This window comes from Dipodomys ordii, unplaced genomic scaffold, assembly GCF_000151885.1.
Source record: "Dipodomys ordii isolate 6190 unplaced genomic scaffold, Dord_2.0 Scaffold8, whole genome shotgun sequence".
Classification (NCBI taxonomy): Eukaryota; Metazoa; Chordata; class Mammalia; order Rodentia; family Heteromyidae; genus Dipodomys; species Dipodomys ordii.
Genome location: NW_012267224.1, coordinates 25,556,144 through 25,575,585, shown reverse-complemented (window position 1 = coordinate 25,575,585; position 19,442 = coordinate 25,556,144). Strand labels below are relative to the sequence as shown.

General features: G+C 42.9%; 1 protein-coding gene across 1 annotated transcript in view; it reads left to right on the top strand.

The window, feature by feature from the left end:
• The window catches only part of Scfd2 (sec1 family domain containing 2), a 311,618-nt gene that overhangs the window by 265,271 nt on the left and 26,905 nt on the right, over window positions 1-19,442 (top strand). Inside the window, exon 6 of the mRNA XM_013008866.1 lies at window positions 11,881-12,026. Coding sequence (XP_012864320.1) covers window positions 11,881-12,026 — 146 coding nt within the window. The remainder of the gene's footprint in view (window positions 1-11,880; window positions 12,027-19,442) is intronic.

Genomic DNA, 19,442 nt, shown 5'->3' with positions numbered 1-19,442 from the left:
CACAGAAATGGCTGGTAATGATGCCAAGCTAACATGCCAGCTTCCTCCCAGGTTTTTGGATGGTTGTGTTATTTTACTCCATTGAGTTTCATTGTATTGCTACTGTCAGGAAGGGACAAGGAGACACAGAAATGTTTGGATGTGTAAAATTCCAGAGCTCATGTACTGCCCTGTTTCAGCAGCCACTCTAGGTGGCCTGCTACTTTCCTGGCCCCATATCCCACACCACTGCCATTTGCTCAGCACAAGAAGGCATCGGGCTTTGAGGATCCTTTGCCATCTAGTCCTTATCCAGCGGTTTACTCCCTCCTGCCTACCTCTCTGTAACCATGGGTCCCTTCCCTCTAGTCCTGTTTACTCCCCCCCACACTTCTCTGTAACCGTGGGTCCCTTCCCTCTAGACCAGCCACTTGTCTATGGTTGTCTTGGAAACCCTAAGATTTTCATGTTTCAGGGCCTTTGCACATGTTACCATTCTGCCTAGAAGCTTTTTCCTAGGTACCTGCAATGTTTGCCTATCCACTTGAAAACAGTCTGATAAAACGCAGCTTGTCCAAGAGGCTCTTTTGAGCCTATCACAAATGTTTTCTAGCTGGGTGCCCATGGCTCATGCCTTTAATCCTTTAATGGAGGGTCTGAGGAATACTGTTCAAAGCCAGCCTGGGCAGAAAAGTCATGAGACACTTATCTCCAATTATTTACACACACAAAAAAAGCTGGAATGAGAGCTGTGGCTCAGGGACAGCACCCAGGCCCTGAGTTCAAGCCCCAAGACCAGCACCAGAAAAAAATTCTGCTCCATTTTTCATTTGGAAACTTACTTGTTTCTAATAACATAGTATAATGTATATGTTAATATGTAACTATATATGTGTATATATACATATATATTTCTTTCCCTTTCCTGTAATACAGGCTCTATGCATATGCATACTACCTCTAGTGCCTGGCACATTTATCACTCAATAGATATGAACTGAAAGGAAAAAGATCAGTAGATCAGTTTACAATCAATAAATGAGCTGGTTCACGGTCAGCTTATAGAAAAACTGCTGTGTGAATATCAGAACAGACAGTACATAGACATTGGTGGAAAGACCAAGGTTTGAGACACGTGGATGTAGCCAACGCAGGGTCCACAGGCTGTGGGAGGCAGCGGAGTGGTGCTCATCAGCCAACTTGTAGCTCTAGACTTGAAGAAGAGCAGACAGGAAAGAGCTGGAGGCACTGGCCTGACACTGGAGGTCAGGCAGTAGCATTCACCAAGGCTTGGGGAGGGGACTGAGGGAAGGTGGGTGGGACTCAGATGAGCAGACAGACTTGACAGTTACACAGGGATGAGAAAAGGTATCCTAGGACCTGACTACTAAGATGCAAGGTGATAAATCAGGACTGTGCTGACCCTGCAAATAACCAAGAAGAATGTGCCTAGCCCCACCTTCTAACAACAGAGACCATATTTTCTGTTAGGTTTTCTACCTTACCCGCCCCCCCCCTAAACTGAGATTCTGCTGTTGACCTCTCTAGGAGTTATAGAAAGCCTGAGGCCTGCAAATGAACTTTTCACTACCTTACTTCTGCCAGGTAGCAGGGCTGAGGGGCTGAGGTTCAGTAGCATCTAGGATGTTCACTTGGAGAAAATTAGTCCAGATACTTAGGAGTAAACTACCCACTTCCCAGGGAACAGCCTTTCTCTCCACCACCCAAAGCAAGCCATACTTTGGGCAGCCAGGAGAGAAAGGAAAAAATGAAATTGATGTATTGTATATTGTGTTTTATAATTTAAAAGTCTTGTTGTTTCCTCTGCATAAATTATTTGCTTATGAAAAATCAAAATGGAACAGAGTACATAAAGTAGAAGTCTTCCATGATTCCAGACATAATAGCCCTTAAGAGGAAATTCTTTCATTCAATAGCTATTTATTAAACACTTAACATTTGCCAAGCACAAGGGACAAAGATCTTTGTCCCCACTAGGGTTATAGTCTACTTCTATGCCGTGCTGGACAGAGTCTACTAGCCACATGTGGCCATTTCTATGCATTAAATTTAAAATTGAACTGAGCACCAGTGGCTCACACCTGTAATTCTAGCCACCGAGGAGGCTGAGATCTGAGGATTACACTTTGAAGCCAGCTGGGCAGATAAATCTAAGATACTCTTATCTTCAGTTAGCCATCATAAAAGCCAGAAGTGCAGGTATAACACAAATAGTTGCACACCAGCCTTGAGCATAAACGCTAAGCAAGAGTAACACAATTGGCACACACAAACATTTTTTTTAATTGAGATCAGTCATACTGGCCACATTTCAAGTGCTCAGTAGCCATTTTAACTACCATATTAGGCAGTACAGATATAAAATATTCCCATTGTTGCAGAAAGTCTTGTTGGCGAGTGATGTACTAGAGGAATAATTGTGAACAGTGAGTACTTGCATACATTCATGCATTCATATAAATACTGTCTAGTGTATCTTCTATACATACTGCTCAGCAACTACTCTTGCCACTCTTTTTTTTTTTTTTTGGTCATGGGGCTTGAACTCTGGGCCTGGGCTCTGTCCTTCAGTTCTTCAACTCATGACTAGTGCTCTACCACTTGAGCTACAATGCCACTTCCAGTTTTCTGTTGGTTTATTGGAGATAAGAGTTTCATGAACTTTTCTGCCCAAGCTGGCTTTGAACTGCAATCCTCAGCTCTCAGCTTCCTGAATAGCTAGGATTCCAGGCATGAGCCACTGGTACCTGGCTTCTTACCACTCTTTTAATCAAAAATAAATTAAACACATTTATTTTTATCCTCTTGTTGGTAGATACTTAGCTGGTTCCAATTTTCATTACCATAAACAAGATGACTATGAACATCTTCAGAAGTTATATCTATATACATCTCTTAGACCTTTCATTTGTGTGTGTGTGGTTTTTATTTTTATTTTTGTTGTTCTTATTGTTTGTTTTCAGTACAGGGGTTTGACACAAGTGTTCTACCAGCCGTATTTTTGTTTGTTTGAATAGAGTCTCACTATGTAGCTTAGGCTACCCTGAAAATTCATGATCCTGCTTCAGTCTCCCAAATGCTGGATTACAGGCATGTACCACTGATCTGACTCCAGCCCTTTCTTAAGAAACATTCTTTGACCTTGAGAGATGACACAGTCGTGCTGACCCACAGCCAGCTGGCCCACAGTCAGTGCTCAGAGCACTCAGAGCATGCTGAGTGTCTTGCATTTCCAGTTGCTGCAGCTTCTAGAGCATTTTACTTAAGTAGGAGTAGGAAGCCCATAGGCTTCTCATATCTTACAGAGCGTGGGGCATTGCCTCTGGAAATGTGGAGCCCTGAAACCACAGCTAGAAATTTCCATGGAGGATTTTTTGTTTCATTTTGTTTTTGACTTTCTTCTTCCCCCCAGTATAATGACCCATAAATCCATGTTGTATTTATTGACCACCTCCTGGGTGCATGAGGTGTAAAACGTATTATAGACCTGAGACTCATTGGGTTAATCAGCTCTCAGTGGAACTGTTGTGGGAAGCGGGGACCGATCGCACCGGCTCTAGGCAGTGTTTATACTGGGAGGTAGGCAAGCACTCTGCCCAGAAATGAAGGCAGTTGTGGGCTTCTGTGTGTAGAGAATGTAAGAGCTGTCCACCTGGCCCATCTGGCTTGTTTTCTCTCTCCTTAGTGGAAGCCCCAGAGGAATTCCAACCATTCTAGAGTCTTTATTTCTAAACTAACTCCCCCACTCTTTTCAGCTGCCAGGGTGTCTTCTGTCTTTAAATCTCTGAACTGGCCGCCCCTCTCCCACATTATCCTTTAGCCCCGCCCATTCCTATGCTACAGGCGGGAAGAAGCCTGCCCCACCCCCTCAAAGTGACCCTTCTTGACACCGAGTGCACCGAGGATAACTATCCCCTGAAACACTAGTCTACTTAAAATGGCCCTGGGCAGAAGTAAGTGAAAGACTAGCTGCATGTTAGTGATCATTCTTTTTTTTCTTTTTGTACATGTAGAATCTAAGTGGCTGTGTAGACACACTGGCATTCATCTTAAGGTCCTCCACCCGAGAGAGCTCTTTCAGTACTGGGCTCAGGAGCTTCCCTCCATCCAGCCCCTTCCACAGCCTGACTCCCACTGGAACAGCGACCGAGGCAATGCACTTGGAGCCCTGGCTTGCAGAGGAGAGGCATGGGTCTGTCCGCTTTGCTGCTGCCTCTGCACTTGCTCTGGGCTCCACCCTGAGACTCCTTCACCCTTAAATGATGAGGAGAAAGGCACTATTTTTACCCTTCTCTGCCTTGCTTAGGCCCCTTGCCAGTCCTTTCTGGACAACAGCCCATCTCTCCAGCAGGCATGGCTAACCTATACCCCAATCCATGCCGCTTCCAAAAGAAAATACAGAAAGACAAAGATAAGAGGCCTCATTTAGTGGGAGCTTCGGTTTCAGATCTATGATTGCCAGCTCTCCCTCCATGGGGTCAATGGAGATTTACAGCAACAGGTGTGGAGACCTTAGAGTGAGGCACAGAGTGATTTGTGCGCCTGGGGGGGAAGGGCGGCCGGGTGCATTTGGCCTGTCTGCTACTGGACGAAAAATAAACGCCACTTGCTCTTCTATTCTTTTCCGAAACAAAAGGGATGAAAGAAATCTAAGGCCAATAAGCTTCTCTTCCATTCTTTCCTTTTACTCAAATAGATCAGAAAATGATCCCACCTCACCTTCCCCCCAAAGTGGGGAGAAAGACACTAGATGCCCCTTGGGGCTTACTGAATGTCCTCATAACAAGCTCAGAAAGCCTGGGCCCAAGAAACAGAATAGAAAGGGAGACTTTAAAGAAAGTTTTTAAAGGAAAGCTTTTAAATAACTGCTAACAAGAGGCTAGGGGGGCCAGGACAGTCATTTAAAAGACTTAAATATGCCATGATTTGAGCTTCTGATTTCATGCTTTTCTCCTAACGGACAATTAACCATGTCATAGGTTTGTGTAATTAGCAGACAAGCATAACTCTGAGGAAAGTATTCACTGTAACCTATGTAAGGAAGGATTTCTCGGAAGCATAGCCAGAAATGACAGCACTCTTTGCTTCAGTTTCATTGGTGTGTGTGTGTGTGTGTGTGTGTGTGTGTGTGTGTGTGTGCGCGCGCGCATGCGCGCACGCTAGTCCTGGGTTTGAACTCGGGGCCTGGGAACTGTTCCTGAGCTTTTTTACTCAAGGCTTGTACTCTACCCCTTGAGCCACATCTCCAATTCTGGACTTTCAGTACTTATTTGGAGATAAAGACTTTCTTACCGTGGCTAGCTTCAAACTACAATCCTCAGTTCTCAGCCTCCTGAGTAGTTAGATTTATAGGTGTGATACAATGGTACTCATCTCTCATCAGCATTTTTATAAACAAATGCACAACCTTATCTCCTTAAAAAAAGAAATTCTCATACGCAGTGGACTTTTGGTAGTATTGTTAGGACTGGAGTCACTCTGTACCTAGACTGAGACTTTGAGGGGCGTAGAAACTGGATCCTAGGCAATTCTGAAGAAAGGACCCTTTTGGCCTGCACTTCCAGGAAGGCATTCTGAGCTCTCCAGAACCATCAGAAGTATCAACACACTTTGAAAGAGGACTTACGATCCTGTAAATGGCAAGTTTATAATTCAATAGAATGAGTTCAGAAACCTTTTAGGAAGGCTCACAGAGAGAGGTGCTGTGATGGACGGTGCCAGCTCCGTGCCGGCTGCCTTGAGGATGGCGTGGTTTGCGCACTGAGCCCTGGTCTCCAGCCTGGTGTTAAGCGACTCTGTGGGTATTCCCCCACTTTGAGCAGGTTTCATGGCTGGGAAAAGTGCCCAAAGTAAAAATGATATGAAAGAAATCTCTTTCAACCATAATGATAGCCTGGTAATAAATGATCGTGTATCTGATTAAAAATCCAATCCTTCATAAAGAAATAGTCTTGCTGGGCACTGATGATTTGTGCTTATAACCCTAGCTACTCAGCAGACTAATGTCTGGAGATTGTGGTTTAAAGCCAGTCTGGGCAAACACGATTGTGAGACTCCCTCAAAAAGAATGAGAAAATAGCAGGCTGGAAGTGGGGCTCGAGTGATAGAGCACCAGGTGAGTAAGTGTGAGGCTCTGGGTTCAAATTTTAAATCCCAGTACTGCTGGAAGGAAGGAAGGTAGGAAGGAAGAAAGGAAAGAAGAAAAGAAGGAAGGAAAGGAAAGAAGGGGAGGGAGGGCCTCAGACACTGTTGTATTTCAGTTCCTTTGAATGGTGAATTTTGAGAACTTTCTGTCTACAGTGTATTTACTTTGATTTAATAGACAACATAACCAGCATATAAAGTTATAACTATAACACAGAATCACATGGTTTAAATTTCAAATGCTTCTCTTCTCTTACTTAAACCCATAATATCATAAGATAAAGAAATGGATTTCCTACAGTTATGGCCATAGAAGAGCTACTTTGGAGAGATTTCCCGGGGGCATCTTAGAGGAAAGTCCTGAAGCATAGTCTTGCTAGCTGTCCTTCCTCCAGGCTTCTCTATTACACAGTATCTTATAAAAGGCCTCAAAGCTAGGGTGATAATTCTGGGCTGCCGCATGTAACTATGCCACATTTTCTCCTGAATGTACAAGTTTTCCCCTGTCCACCACACATCCTAGACCTGCCTAATATTAATATATTTTAGCTGTCATTTGTTTCTTTGATCAGCTGTTTTTAAAAGCTGAGTTTGCTGGAGGTTTAGATAGTGGAACTGGTTTGGGTTCTACTTTTAAACATGATAACAGATATTAGAGGAAAGGTCATGTGATATATATATGTGTGTGTGTATGCATATTAGAAAGTATAAATTATATAATAAATACCCATGGGCTCACCACCCTATCACATGTCCTTTCTTACCTTCCTCCCCACCAGACGTAATCATCCTATTCAGAAGTGGCCACTGCCCTATACTTTGTATTTAATATTCTCTTGTATTTTTAAAACAGCTTTGTCACACAAGTACACATACTTAAAATGTATGTAGTTTAGTTTTGGGTGTCAAACAGACAAGCGTGTTTATCAGCCAGTTGAGGTTGCTCTTCTCCAGGACCCTTTTTGGGAATTGATCCACTTTTCCTTGTAGCTGCAATTGCTCAACACAAGCTGGAAGCTCTTTGTTTGAAATTTCCTGCAGAGGTAGTTTATCATCTGCTAAGAAAATCAGTGCCATTGCTTTATAGTCTGTTTGGTCTGATTTGACTTTTTTCCCCCTAATTTTCCCATTCATTCATTCATTCATTCCAGAAATACTTGGTAGATATAATCTATGAGCTAGTCAGTGTGTTGGAGACCAGAAAGGAAGCAAGGAATCATCCAGAGTCTCTGACTCCCTCAATAGTTTACCTAACCCTCCTGTCACTTAAGCTTCAACTGTAGGCTCTGGGTTGTGGAGCAGGATTCAGTGAATCCATAGGCGGGAGATAAGGAAGCCCAGGAGCTACCAGGGAGACTTACTGAGGGCCTTCCAGAAGTGCTCAGCCTTCTGAGGCAGCAACATGTCTTGGGGCTTTTATGATCTCTTTATGATCCTTGGTTATACCTGGCTCAGGTATTGTTAGGCTGCTTCATTTAGTCATCCAAACGTTTTGAGTGTTATGTCCATGTCTCCAAACCTGCTGAGGAGCGCCAGCCAGATGATAGCTCAAGGACTCCACAGCCAAGAGGGAAAGTGGCCTATAAAACATGAAGATCTGTAGTAATCCAGATTATGATTATTCTTAGAAGAACTTAAAAAGCCAGGCACTGTTGGCTCATGCCTGTAATCCTAGCTGCTCAGGAGGCTGAGATCTGAGGATCCCAGTTTAAAGCCAGTCCAGGCAGGAAAGCCCAAGAGACTCTTATCTCTAATTAACCACCAGAAAACCAGAAGTGGAACTGTGGCTCAAGTGGTAGAATGCTAGCCTTGAACTGAATTGCTCAGGGATAGCACCCAAGCCCAGAGTTCAAGCCCCACGACCAACAAAAATAAATAAATAAAAATCACAATACCCCAGTAAGCATGAGATTCATGACCCAGCTTCAACTATTTGGGTAACATAAATATGGGACTTCAGAAATGTAAACTTACTTTTAAATTTATAATAGTAAAGGTGGATGTATATTCATGTGTTTTTAACCAACCTCCACATGCATGCCCTAGTCATCAGAATACTGTTCTGTGACCCTGCTGTAAAATACAGTGACACTTGGGCTGGGAAGGTGGCTCAGTGGTAGAGCACTTGCCTTGCATGCATGAGGCCCTGGGTTGGATTCCTCAGCACCACATAAGCAAAAAGAAAAAAGCCGGAAGTGGCACTGTGGCTTAAGTGGTAGAGCGCTAGCCTTGAGCTGAAGAGCTGAGGGACAGTACCCAGGCCCAGAGTTCAGGCCCCATGACTGGACCCCCCCCCAAAAAGAAAGAAATACTGTGACACTGAGTTAACATTCTAAACCACCCTAGATGCCCTCTGTATTTACTTGTCCCCATGGGGTTGTGAGTTTTCTAAGAGTCTGCTATGTTTGTTACCAAATCTGCTTTTCCCAGTGGTGCTAGTTACTAAATTGCAAAGTTTAGTTAAATCTTTTCACATACTGATAAAATACAAATTCATTAACAACACTGTCATCAGTGACAACCCTAATTGATTGCTTTTGAAAGACTCAATAAAGAGAAGTCATTTAAAAAGGTACTTTTGAATTAGGTACCAACAAGGCAATTATAAAAGCATGAGAAAAAAAACCCAAATATTAAAAATCTAAAAGAATTCCACTCTCTGATTGTGTTCTGGGTATCTCCAACCTCTGGTTCCACTTTAAATGAACTGCATGTTATGTCAGAAATTGTACAAGGTACATCATAGTTTATTAAAGAAAGAACTCTAACCAGCAGACAATACTCAAAGAAAAGACTTAAAAGTATTAGTGAATGGGAAACACATTTATGTTTTCATTTTAATCAGATTGCAAGTAACTATCAATGGATGGATGGATGGATGGATGGAGAAGTATGATAATGATATCAGATTTTCATGTTCACCTCATAAAATGACTTTCTCAAAGCCTTCTGGCTGCCCCAGCACATGTAGGAAGAGAGCTTCTGTCTTAGTTTTCCTTATATACTTACCAGGAGCCACCCTGACACATAAAATATCCATCTGCACCATTGAAAACTTTCAGATGGGATACCACTTGCGAAGGCTTACTCAATTTTTTATTTTGTTTAGTATTATTCTCAATGGCTAAGCATGAGATCCCCGAGAGAAGACTCCACTTTAAAATCAATCACTTCAAAAGAGAGAAAAGACCATGTCAGACTGCAGGATGGATGATGGAGGTCGTGACCTCCCGGTGCTCTGCCTTCTCAGGCCATGTCAGAGCCTGAGCAGACTTTGCTTTGACTGCCCCATGGAGGTGGGCACCCTGCTGCCAAGGGTTTCTGAAAGGCAGAGGGGTGCAAGCAAGAAAGTGGGTGGGGTATGCCCAACTTCAGGCCAGCAGGAAGAGAGAGGACCAGATGAGAAAATAGCTTCTTTACCAGGCTTAGAATATATATATATATATATACACACACACACATATATATACACACACACACACATATATATATATATATATACACACACACACACACACACACATACATACATACCTATGTATATATATTTTCCTATTTTGCCCAAACAGATTCAGGGACCTGAGTGGTCTTTGAAGATATGAGGACAAATAATATTCTTAAATAAGGAGATATTTTGAATAGTATTCGAGCCACACACCCTGCTCTCCAGCACCTCCACCCACATGTGACACACCTTATGTTTGATCAGTGTGAGTGTGTGCCGAAGGCCTTAGATAAGGGTTCCTTCAATTGATCCAGACTAAGACAGCCTCTTCTTACACAATATATTTATTTACTTGAATACCTAAGGGGTAAGGCCAAACTTATGCCAACTAGGTTTATGTGAAAAGACTCCACAAGAACTAGAAAGCTTCAAGCCTGAAGCTTGAGAGAACCAGATGCAACAGAAGACATTGGAGGTGACAAGGGAGGCTTGCGGTTTCATTTCAGCATCCCAACCTTCCCTCCGCTAGCACAGTTTCATGGCTGGAGCTGTGTCCCTGTAAGGTTCAGGGCCTCTGCTGAGGTAAAGGATCCGGAGTAAGTGGAGAAGGGTGAGAGGGAATGGAGAGAGGGCTGACATGACACAGGAGCCCTGTGTGGCTACTCCAAGGAGTAACTGGACCCCTGTCCAGGAGGTCCCCAAACTCTCTAGAGAAAGAAAATTGCAGGAGCATGAGTCATCCCCTCATTGTAGAAGAATACAGGGGCACCCTGGAGGATTGGGGGCCTCCCTTATCACAAGGTAAGCAAATGAAGTACACAGACCACACGTAGCTGAAGGCTAGGATCAACTTCTGGTTTATTATCTGTTTAACTAAGTGGCTTCAATGAGAACTGCCTGGAATTGTACACTTAAGAGTTCCCTTACAAAATGCCGTTATCTCCTAAGCTGGCTGAATGGAGCAGCCTGGCAAGGGCTTATTAGAAGTAACTGAATACAGCATCTGCCAGAGTTGAGAATCAGAGAAGGCTGGGCAGCCAGCCTGGGGAACCTCACACCTTGTGTGGCCAAAGAGAAGGGCCTGGGGGTAACTGCCAACCACTGCCCCAGGGACAGGCCCAAGCCTCCCCAGGAGAAAAGGCTGCTCCTCTGCTCTCGATTTTAAAAGTTTGGTTTGCAGATGAACTCCGTGTTTTACTGATTCCTTTATACGTGTGATATTAACACACACAAAATACCACAGAATGGGGCTGGGAAGGTGGCTCAGTGGTAGAGCGCTTGCCTTGCATGCATGAGGCCCTGGGTTCGATTCCTCAGAACCACATAAGCAGAAAAAAAAGCCAGAAGTGGCACTGTGGCTCAAGTGGTAGAGTGCTAGCCTTGAGGTGAAGAGCTGAGGGATAGCGCTCAGGCCCAGAGTTCAGGCCCTACAACTGGAACCAAAAAAAAAAAAAAAAATACCGCAGAATGGCTTAGTTACTTTTGTATGGCTCTGTTTCTTCATCTGCGGAAACCCACCTACCATGTTGGCTTTCTGTAGACATTAAATATGCTAATATGCATTAATTTCTTAAAGTACTTCCTTACATGAGGTGAACATTCAGTAACTATAGAAGTTACTAGGGCTGGGATTGTGGCTCAGTGGTAGAGTGCTTGCCTAGCATGCATGAAGCCCTAGATTCAATTCCTCAGTACCACATAAACAGAAAAAAGCCTGAAGTGGCACTATGGCACTAGCCTTGAGCCAAAGAAGTTCAGAGAAAGTGCCCAGACCCTGAGTTCAAGCCCCATGACAGGCAAAAAGAAGGAGGAGGAGAAGGAGGAAGGTTAGTATTATTCCAGGAAAGAACTCATCCTATTTTATAACCTTTATCCACATAGCGCCTGCTACCCACTAATTACAACCTGAAATTGGCTTGAGAACCATGCACAAAGGACCCCTTGTGGGAGGCATCATATATAGAAAAGTTTAAGTGTACAAGGGACATTTTGAACCCTAAATCTGACCATCACAGCCCTTAAGGAGCTTGCTTTCTGTGCAATATCTGCAGTCTAGGATTAAAGCCAGTGGCTGTGACCCTGGGCAATTCCAAGTTCTACTTCTGCCTAGAAGCATTTACACTCAGCTGTGTTTCATTGCTTGGAGTGATTAAAAGAGCCCAGTTGGTGAACAGCCAGGGAAACACAGGGTTAAAGAAATTCCCAACTCTGTTACATTGAGCCCAAGCTGTCATGAGAAGACTTAATTTAAGGATTTGTTCAACTAAGAAAATATTTCTGGATTGTTTCAGGCTGTGATTCTGCAATTAACCTGACGTTTCCTAAATCCAAACTTGCTGTGGATGAACTCTTTGCCTCTCTTCAAGATATTGCTGGAGCTCGGAATCTCATGAAGCAGTTCAAGTCTGTGTATGTTCCTGGAACTCACACCCACCAGGCAAGTGCATGAGGTTTAAGGTAACGTTATGCATTTAGGATTCAGACTCCAGCTCCAAAGGAAGTTTCTGCTTAACATCGCTAGGATGGGCTTGGAGGGTTCATTCGAGATAGACTTCAAGTTCCCTTTGGGTTGAAAATTTGAGATTATACCAGCCTCTCAATTCAGCTTTTCCCTGGGACTGAGGCAGTTGTATGAGCACTGGTTTGGAGTCCCACTGCTTTGTAACTGTGTCTATCACAGATTTATTCTATAGCTTTGGGCAAAGTCCTTCACTTCCTGGGATCTAGTTACCAAATGAAGGACTGGCCCTGTATAATTCCTAAGTTTCCATATCTAAACAATCCATAATTTTTTGAACAATCAGAATAGCAAAATAATCTAATAATCCTATGGCAAAGAAAGAGAAGCTTGTGATAAGGGAAATATTTATCATTGAAGTTCTCTTGCACTAGCACTGAGGAGGCTGAGGCAGGAAGATCACAAGTTTGAGGCCAGGTTAAGTTACTTAGAAAGTTTGAGGTCAGCCTCGACTATATCGTGCAACCTTGTCTCAAAATATGTGTCTAATTCTCACTTGACACTATGTGGGATAAGAACCTTACAACTTGGGGAGAGAGTACTAGGGAAGGGGTCAGTGGGAGATAATGAGGGATTGGGTAGCAATGATTAAAAACAAATGTACTCATTACCTTACTTATGTAATGGTAACCCCCTTGCTCATCACCTTTTCAATTAAAAAATAATATATGTATAACTAATTAAAATAAAATAGAAGTCAGGCACTGCTGGAACACACCTGTAATCCTACCCACTCAGGAAGCAGAGATTGAGAGGATTCTGGTTCAAGACCAGCCCAGGAAAAAAAATGTTCATGAGATCTTCATCTCAGGCAATAATATGGGCATAGTAGCACATACTTGTCATCCAAACTATGGAAGGAAGGATTAACATAAGGATTAAATCCAGGCAAAAAAAGTGAAACCCTATTTCAAAAATAATCAGCCAGGTGCCTGTAATCCTAGTTACTCAGGAGGCTGAGATCTGAGGATTGCAGTTCAAAGCCAGCCCAGGCAGGAAAGTCTGTGAGACTTATCTCCAATAAACCACCAGAAAACCGGAAGTGCCACTGTGGCTCAAGTGGTAGGGCACTAGCCTTGAGGTGAAGAGCTGAGGGACAGCGCCTACAAAAATGACCTACAAAAATATTATTATCCTACAAAAAATGAAGAAGAAGAAGAAGAAAAAGGAGTAGAGCTGTGGAGCACCTGCCTAGCAAGTATGAAACCCCAACTCAAAACCTTAGTACCACCACCATTAATAATAATAATAATAATAATTAATAAAACAGAATTCCCCTGAAGCTTTCCACAGAGGGGAAGAGCACCAAACAAGAATGACTGACTTGACCATTGATAGAAAGATGATGTAGAACCCAATATTTATTCTGTAAAACTCACAGGGGAGAAGAATGCATAGAAAGTCCTAAGGGAAATGTAGAGAATGTGGAAGGTCCGGGACTGTGGATCCTGAGGACTCTATGCTGGACAAGATAGGGGACAGAACTAAGGTTCCTGATGGTCAAAGCTGAGCATCCAGGGAAGAGCAGATGTTTCTGAGAGGAAAAAGCTAGGCAAGAATAATCTACTCTATCGTCCCACGATATCCCTAGGGAAATTTACTTAGGTTTTTTTTTTTTTGGTGGGGGGCAGGGAGATGAGTTGAATGTACTTTCAGGGGAAACTAGAACATCATGAAGAGTACTGCTTTGAGGGCACTGACTTGTAAGATTTATGTGCAAACTCATCTTCCCACTACGGCCCCACAGAATCCCAGCGCTTCCTCTCGTATATTAGCAGCTGATACTTGAAAAGTACATCTACGCTTAGTCTTCATTGTTGTTTTTCTTGTCTTTAATTCCTACAATAAGTAAGACAGGTGTTGTTCTGAGGAAGGAAGGCCAAGTGATTTTTACATAGGCACAGAGTGACCAGGAGCAAGATCTGGTCTTTGCGGTCAACACAAAACCTGCTCTTCCACTGCACCATGGCTGTTGTAAAGGTTCTAGAAGTACAGATTGATAGTTCAGGCTTCTTCCCAGCGCCCTCTCTCTTGAGCTGATGCTCATATGCTAATGCTCCAATGTATTTTTTTCCCCTGATGGCACTAGAGGTGCCTCTTATCTAATTTTCATCTATCACTCCTTCAGGAAAGTGTGTTGGTCATACTTTAGATGTAGAGAGTGTTACTCTAAGGACCATGTGGTTTACTGTAGGAATTAATCAAATCTCTAGAAGAACCAGAGGAATGGGATATCCCAACATGAGTCCCATTACCAGGCCTGGTGCTCCAAGGGTGCTAGGACCCTGATTTCTGAGGAGAGGGGTGATAGACACAAGGAGACCAGCTAAAACTCTTGGCATGGCTTTTTTGCTCACAGCAAGTGCTCTACCACTTGAGCCACACGTTCAGATCTTTTCACTGGAGACAAGAGTCTCACTGATTTGTCAGCCCAAGCTGGCCTCAGATCTCAGCCTTATGAATAGTTAAGGAGTGAGCCACCAGTGCCCAGCTTCTCATATAATTAGTGAGATCTTCAAACTGGGCATCTCTCACAAATATGCTCTAATAACTTGGTGAGCTGACACCTTATAAAGCTCTTAGCAGCTGACAAATAACCAGCCTGTACATAATGAGAGTTTGTAGTCACAGCCATAGGAAAAGTGAAGAGCAGAGAAGCCTTTTGGTCCACCTTGAAGTATCCCATCTCTTTCTTTGTTGGAATATGGGCTACACAGAAGGAGAACTGACTTGACCTTAAAGTTCTCTTTTTTCTTTCTGATATAAAATCTATGGTAATTTTGTGGATCCCCAAAAGTTAATATGAGCTCAAGATACTAGTGTCCTGGGCCAAATAGATAAGCTAACTCCATGGTCCCACCCTACCCAACAATTCCCAGTTTGTCCAGGACAGGATCATAGATCAATATAAGTTTAGTGGTGACACATGCATGTGGGAAAAAGTTTTTGTGAGTTGCCAAGCACCCATTTCTTCTTGCATGTATCCCCATTGCGTAGGATGCTTGGGTTCCTTCCTCAAAGCCACAGTATTTGACACATTGCTGATCCTCAGCTGTAGCATCATTAGGACATTAGTGATGACTTGGGGCAGGGACTTTTTGACTCAAGGTTTTCTGGCTCTGCCCTGATGGACTTTAGCATGAGTCTGGAGCAGAGCTGCTGTGCTAAAAACTCTGCACAGAATGTGTGCTGTCTTTTGTGCCTCTGGCATGTGAACAAGACATGAAAACAGAAGTGCCCATGGAAGTTTGATTTGTCTTGTGCCAGGGAAATAGGGCTCTGAGCAGTCTTCAAGCAGAGTTTCATGTCAACTCTCCCCAGCCCTGAACACCAGCTGTTCATATCCTAGGCAAATTTCTGTCTCCTGGCCCCTCCCTGCCCCTCCCCCCCTTCCTACATACTGAGCCCTATAACTCTGAGACCTTTTTGAATCAATTAGTGTGGGACAGGATGAAACTCAGGGCCAAGAAATGACATTGTTTTGAAGTCTACTTCTACCTCATGTTTGAATGCAAGCAAATTCTTTCTGAGTGTGTTCTTTGATTTCCTCATATTGAAGTTGAAGGGACCACATATGAGTTTTGTAAAAGAAATAATATGAAGGATGGAGAGATGGATAGAAGGAAGAATGCATGGATGGATGAATAGATAAAACATTTTAAAATCTGAAAATAAGCCGTTTCCTTTAAGAAGATGAAAGGAGAAACTAATTGTAATCTGGCAAAAATAAAAATTAAAGAAAGCCAATGCACTGTCAAATAAATCCCTCAGCAGTTTAAGCAGATGTTTTTTCTGTGCAGTCTTGAACTGAGACATAATGAATACCCTTGACAAGTCTGGTTTTCCTAAGAAGTTGGTGTGTAGGGTCACTGTCTAAAAAGGGAGATCAAGCCTCTTCATGAGCGGGCTTGAGCGTCCCAGCTTCCCCCATTGCCAGCAAAGGCAATGTCAGCGACCCACGTGATGGGGTGGGTCTGTGGCAGCAATTTGGGCATCTTTGAAAAAGGTTATCTGAGGCCTTTTCTGAAATGCACCTGATGTCAGAAGTTAGATGACATTGTATAATCTTAGGAACTGCTGCATCAGAAGCCAGCTCGTATTAAAAAAATCTTCTGGGTACAATCACACCTTATCTCCAGCACAAAATTAATCTCTTACAAGCATTTCATTTTTCACATTTTGTTTAAATGGGATATTTTTAAGTCCAGATTGTTTTTGAAAATATGTACTTCATTTAAAGAAGGCAATAAAGAAAGTTTCTGATATAAGATAAGTTCTGTGAAACTCTGATCCTTTCAATGGTCATAGACATTAGGGTATCTTCTTAGACTCCATTTCCAGCCTCAGTGCACTATCAGAGATGGCCACTGGATGACCTTCATGGGTGCCAGGTGCCTTAGACTCTGTGAGCCTCTTTCTTTACAAAAATTAAGAATAGTAAAACACATATGGTATGATTATATTGATATAAAGGTAAATAGTTAAGCGGGCTCTGGTGGCATGCCTATAATCCTAGCTACTCAGGAGGCTGAGATCTGAGGATCTTGATTCAAAGTCAGACCGGGCAGGAAAGTCCATGAGACTCTTATCTCCAATAAACAACTAGAAAACCAGAAGTGGCACTGTGGTTCAAGTGGTAGAGTGCTCGCCTTGAGCTGAAGAGCGCATGGACAGTGCCGAGGCCCAGAGTTCAAGCCCCACGACCGACCAAAAAGAAAAAAAAGGTAAATAGCTAATATATTTTTGAAAATTAAGGCATTCTACTCAGAGTTGGTGGCTCACACCTGTTAGCCTAGTTAATCGGGTGGCTGAGATTTAAGGATCATGGCTGGAAACCAGCTCAGGTTAAGAAAAATAAAAACAAAAAAACAAAACTTTGCAAGACTTTATGTCCAATTAACCAATCAAAAAACAGAACAGATATGTGGCTCCAGTGATAGAGTACCAGCTGTCAGCAAGAAAGACAAGTAAGAGCACAAGGTTCTGAGTTCAAGCCTCACGACTAGCACATGCTCTCATGTGCACACATGCACACACACACATGCAAATAACAGTAATACTTTTATGGACTCTTAAAAGGCCCAAGGTACTGTGCAACCTATGCCTAACAGATAAACTGGCTCTGTGGTCCTGCCCCCACCTGACATTAGTCAGCTCAGGATAGGGCCATAATTTGCCCTTGGAAGAGTGTCAGGCACTTTTCTCCCTGCAACAGCCTTGGGACCACCCATGAAACACAAAGCCATCTACACAGTCATTAGGGAGGTATTTGATTGGGTTCTGAGGTGACAGTTCAGGACTGAGAGAATGAGGTTGCTATTAGGTGTATTCCTTGGTGTGAAAACTATATAGGAAATTTTCTCAGCCACAATTCCATGAGCACAACTTCCAGCATTCCATAGGGGCACACTCAATTATTATTCAAGAGTCACCAGCTGTATCTAACAAATATCTGGAGTTCCCCCAATACACTGCAATTTACCAAGCAGGGGTCATTTCTGTCATAAGCACTCTTGCCTGTGTAGTTTGACATTCCTTCTTTATCAGGTTTCCAGGGAAACAGGGCTAGAAAGTTAACCAAAAGCCAGTTTCCTATGCAAAGTGACAAAGTGGCTTAACAATCCTTTGCCCATACATACAGCTTACCAGTTTTTAAGGAAAGAGCCATATTAACATTTCAACTCCAATTAATGAGGATGCTATGTGTTCCCCAAATCCCATTTCCTTTTCTTCTGGGGCACACAGTGTGAGACCATATTTCCCAAATTGCCTTGCAGGCAAATGTCGACATAACTGATTTTGGCCAATGAACTATGGGTAGAAGTGATATATTTTCAAACAAGACCTATAACATCCCTCTGTAAATCCTTCTTACTCTCCTTCTACTGAAATAGAATCAGCATGAAAATCAGCATGGACTCTCAGTGCCCCAGGAGAATCATGGAACCCCTCCAAGGCAGGAACCTGGGTCTCTGAATGATGGTTCTCCAAACGGACATCCAACTTTGTCTCCTACCTGATCTGACAGAAGCAAGAATTAAGTGACTGTAAAGAAACAAAACAACAAATTTATCGAGTTTTTCTCTTCTCCTCACAAAAAAGTGAACTGGCAAAGAGTGTTCAGTTAGAAACATTTAGTTCCTATGGTTGACCCTCTTCTTTTATGTGTGTGTATTGGGGATTGAATGCAAGGCTTAAGTACTGTTCTTTATTTAGCTTTTTTTGCTCAAGGCTGGCACTCTACTACTTGAGCTGCAGCTCCACTTCTGATTATTTGCTGGTTAATTGGAGATAAGAGTCTCACAGACTTTACTGCCCAGGTTGGCTTTGAACTGCAGATCTCAACCTCCTGAGTGGCTAAGATTATAAGCATGAGCCACTGGTGCTCAACTTGACCCTTGTAAGGTTGAGGCAACCCAAATAACCCTCTGGCCCTTTTAAGCATGCGGATCACTTGGGGTAGGGCTCCAAAGAAATGCCTGTCACCTTCTACATGGCCCTTTGGTGAGCAGCAAGAAGTGCCTGACTAAGTGGAAAATGCTAAAACAGCTTGTTCCAATGACATGGTCTGGGCCCCAAACTACCAACTAAATTGCTTGGAGGAAGAAGCCAATGAGTCTCATCCTTAAAATCCTAATTGGGAAAAAATAAATACATGTATTTGCAAAGAAGACTCAAGACAAGCACTGAGAAAGTTTTTCTCAAGTTGTGCTTTTTAACCATATGATAGCTCCACATGGCTGTAACAAGAAAGGTAATTTAGTATATCCATGATTAAAATCCAGGGGGAAGTCAGCTGAAATTGCTGAGAGAGAAGCCATTGCAAGGTGATGCTTCAAGGGGGAATGAGATTCTGCCAGCTCCTGTATTTTATAGTCAGAGCCCAGCATCATACAAAGAGCTGAGTCTAGAAAGAAGACTTTGGAGTGAAGAGACAATAAATAGCTTGATAACTATCACATCTCTAGAAATGTGCTATTTCAAAGTTGCCATATGGGAAAGATCATCAGAAAGAATGCAACCACACCAAAAAAAAAGTAAGAAATAAGTAGAGGGCTATATTTGACCACTAATAAAAGTATTTCTGTCATTTTTCTGGATCATGTGATATGTTCGATACCCTTTACTTTCTGTATTTGAAATTGTAGTTTATTCCTTCATTCTAAGTAGATGTCCACACAGTAATCACAGTCTCTAGAAAGTATGAAGGAGCAGCAGTTCCAATGTGGCCCAACTCAGTGGGCTGTGCCTCTAGTGTGCTTTCCACAGATAAACCCAAAGAGGAGCAAGGGAGAACAAGCCAGCACCCTTCCCCCATCATTCCTCCATGTCTCC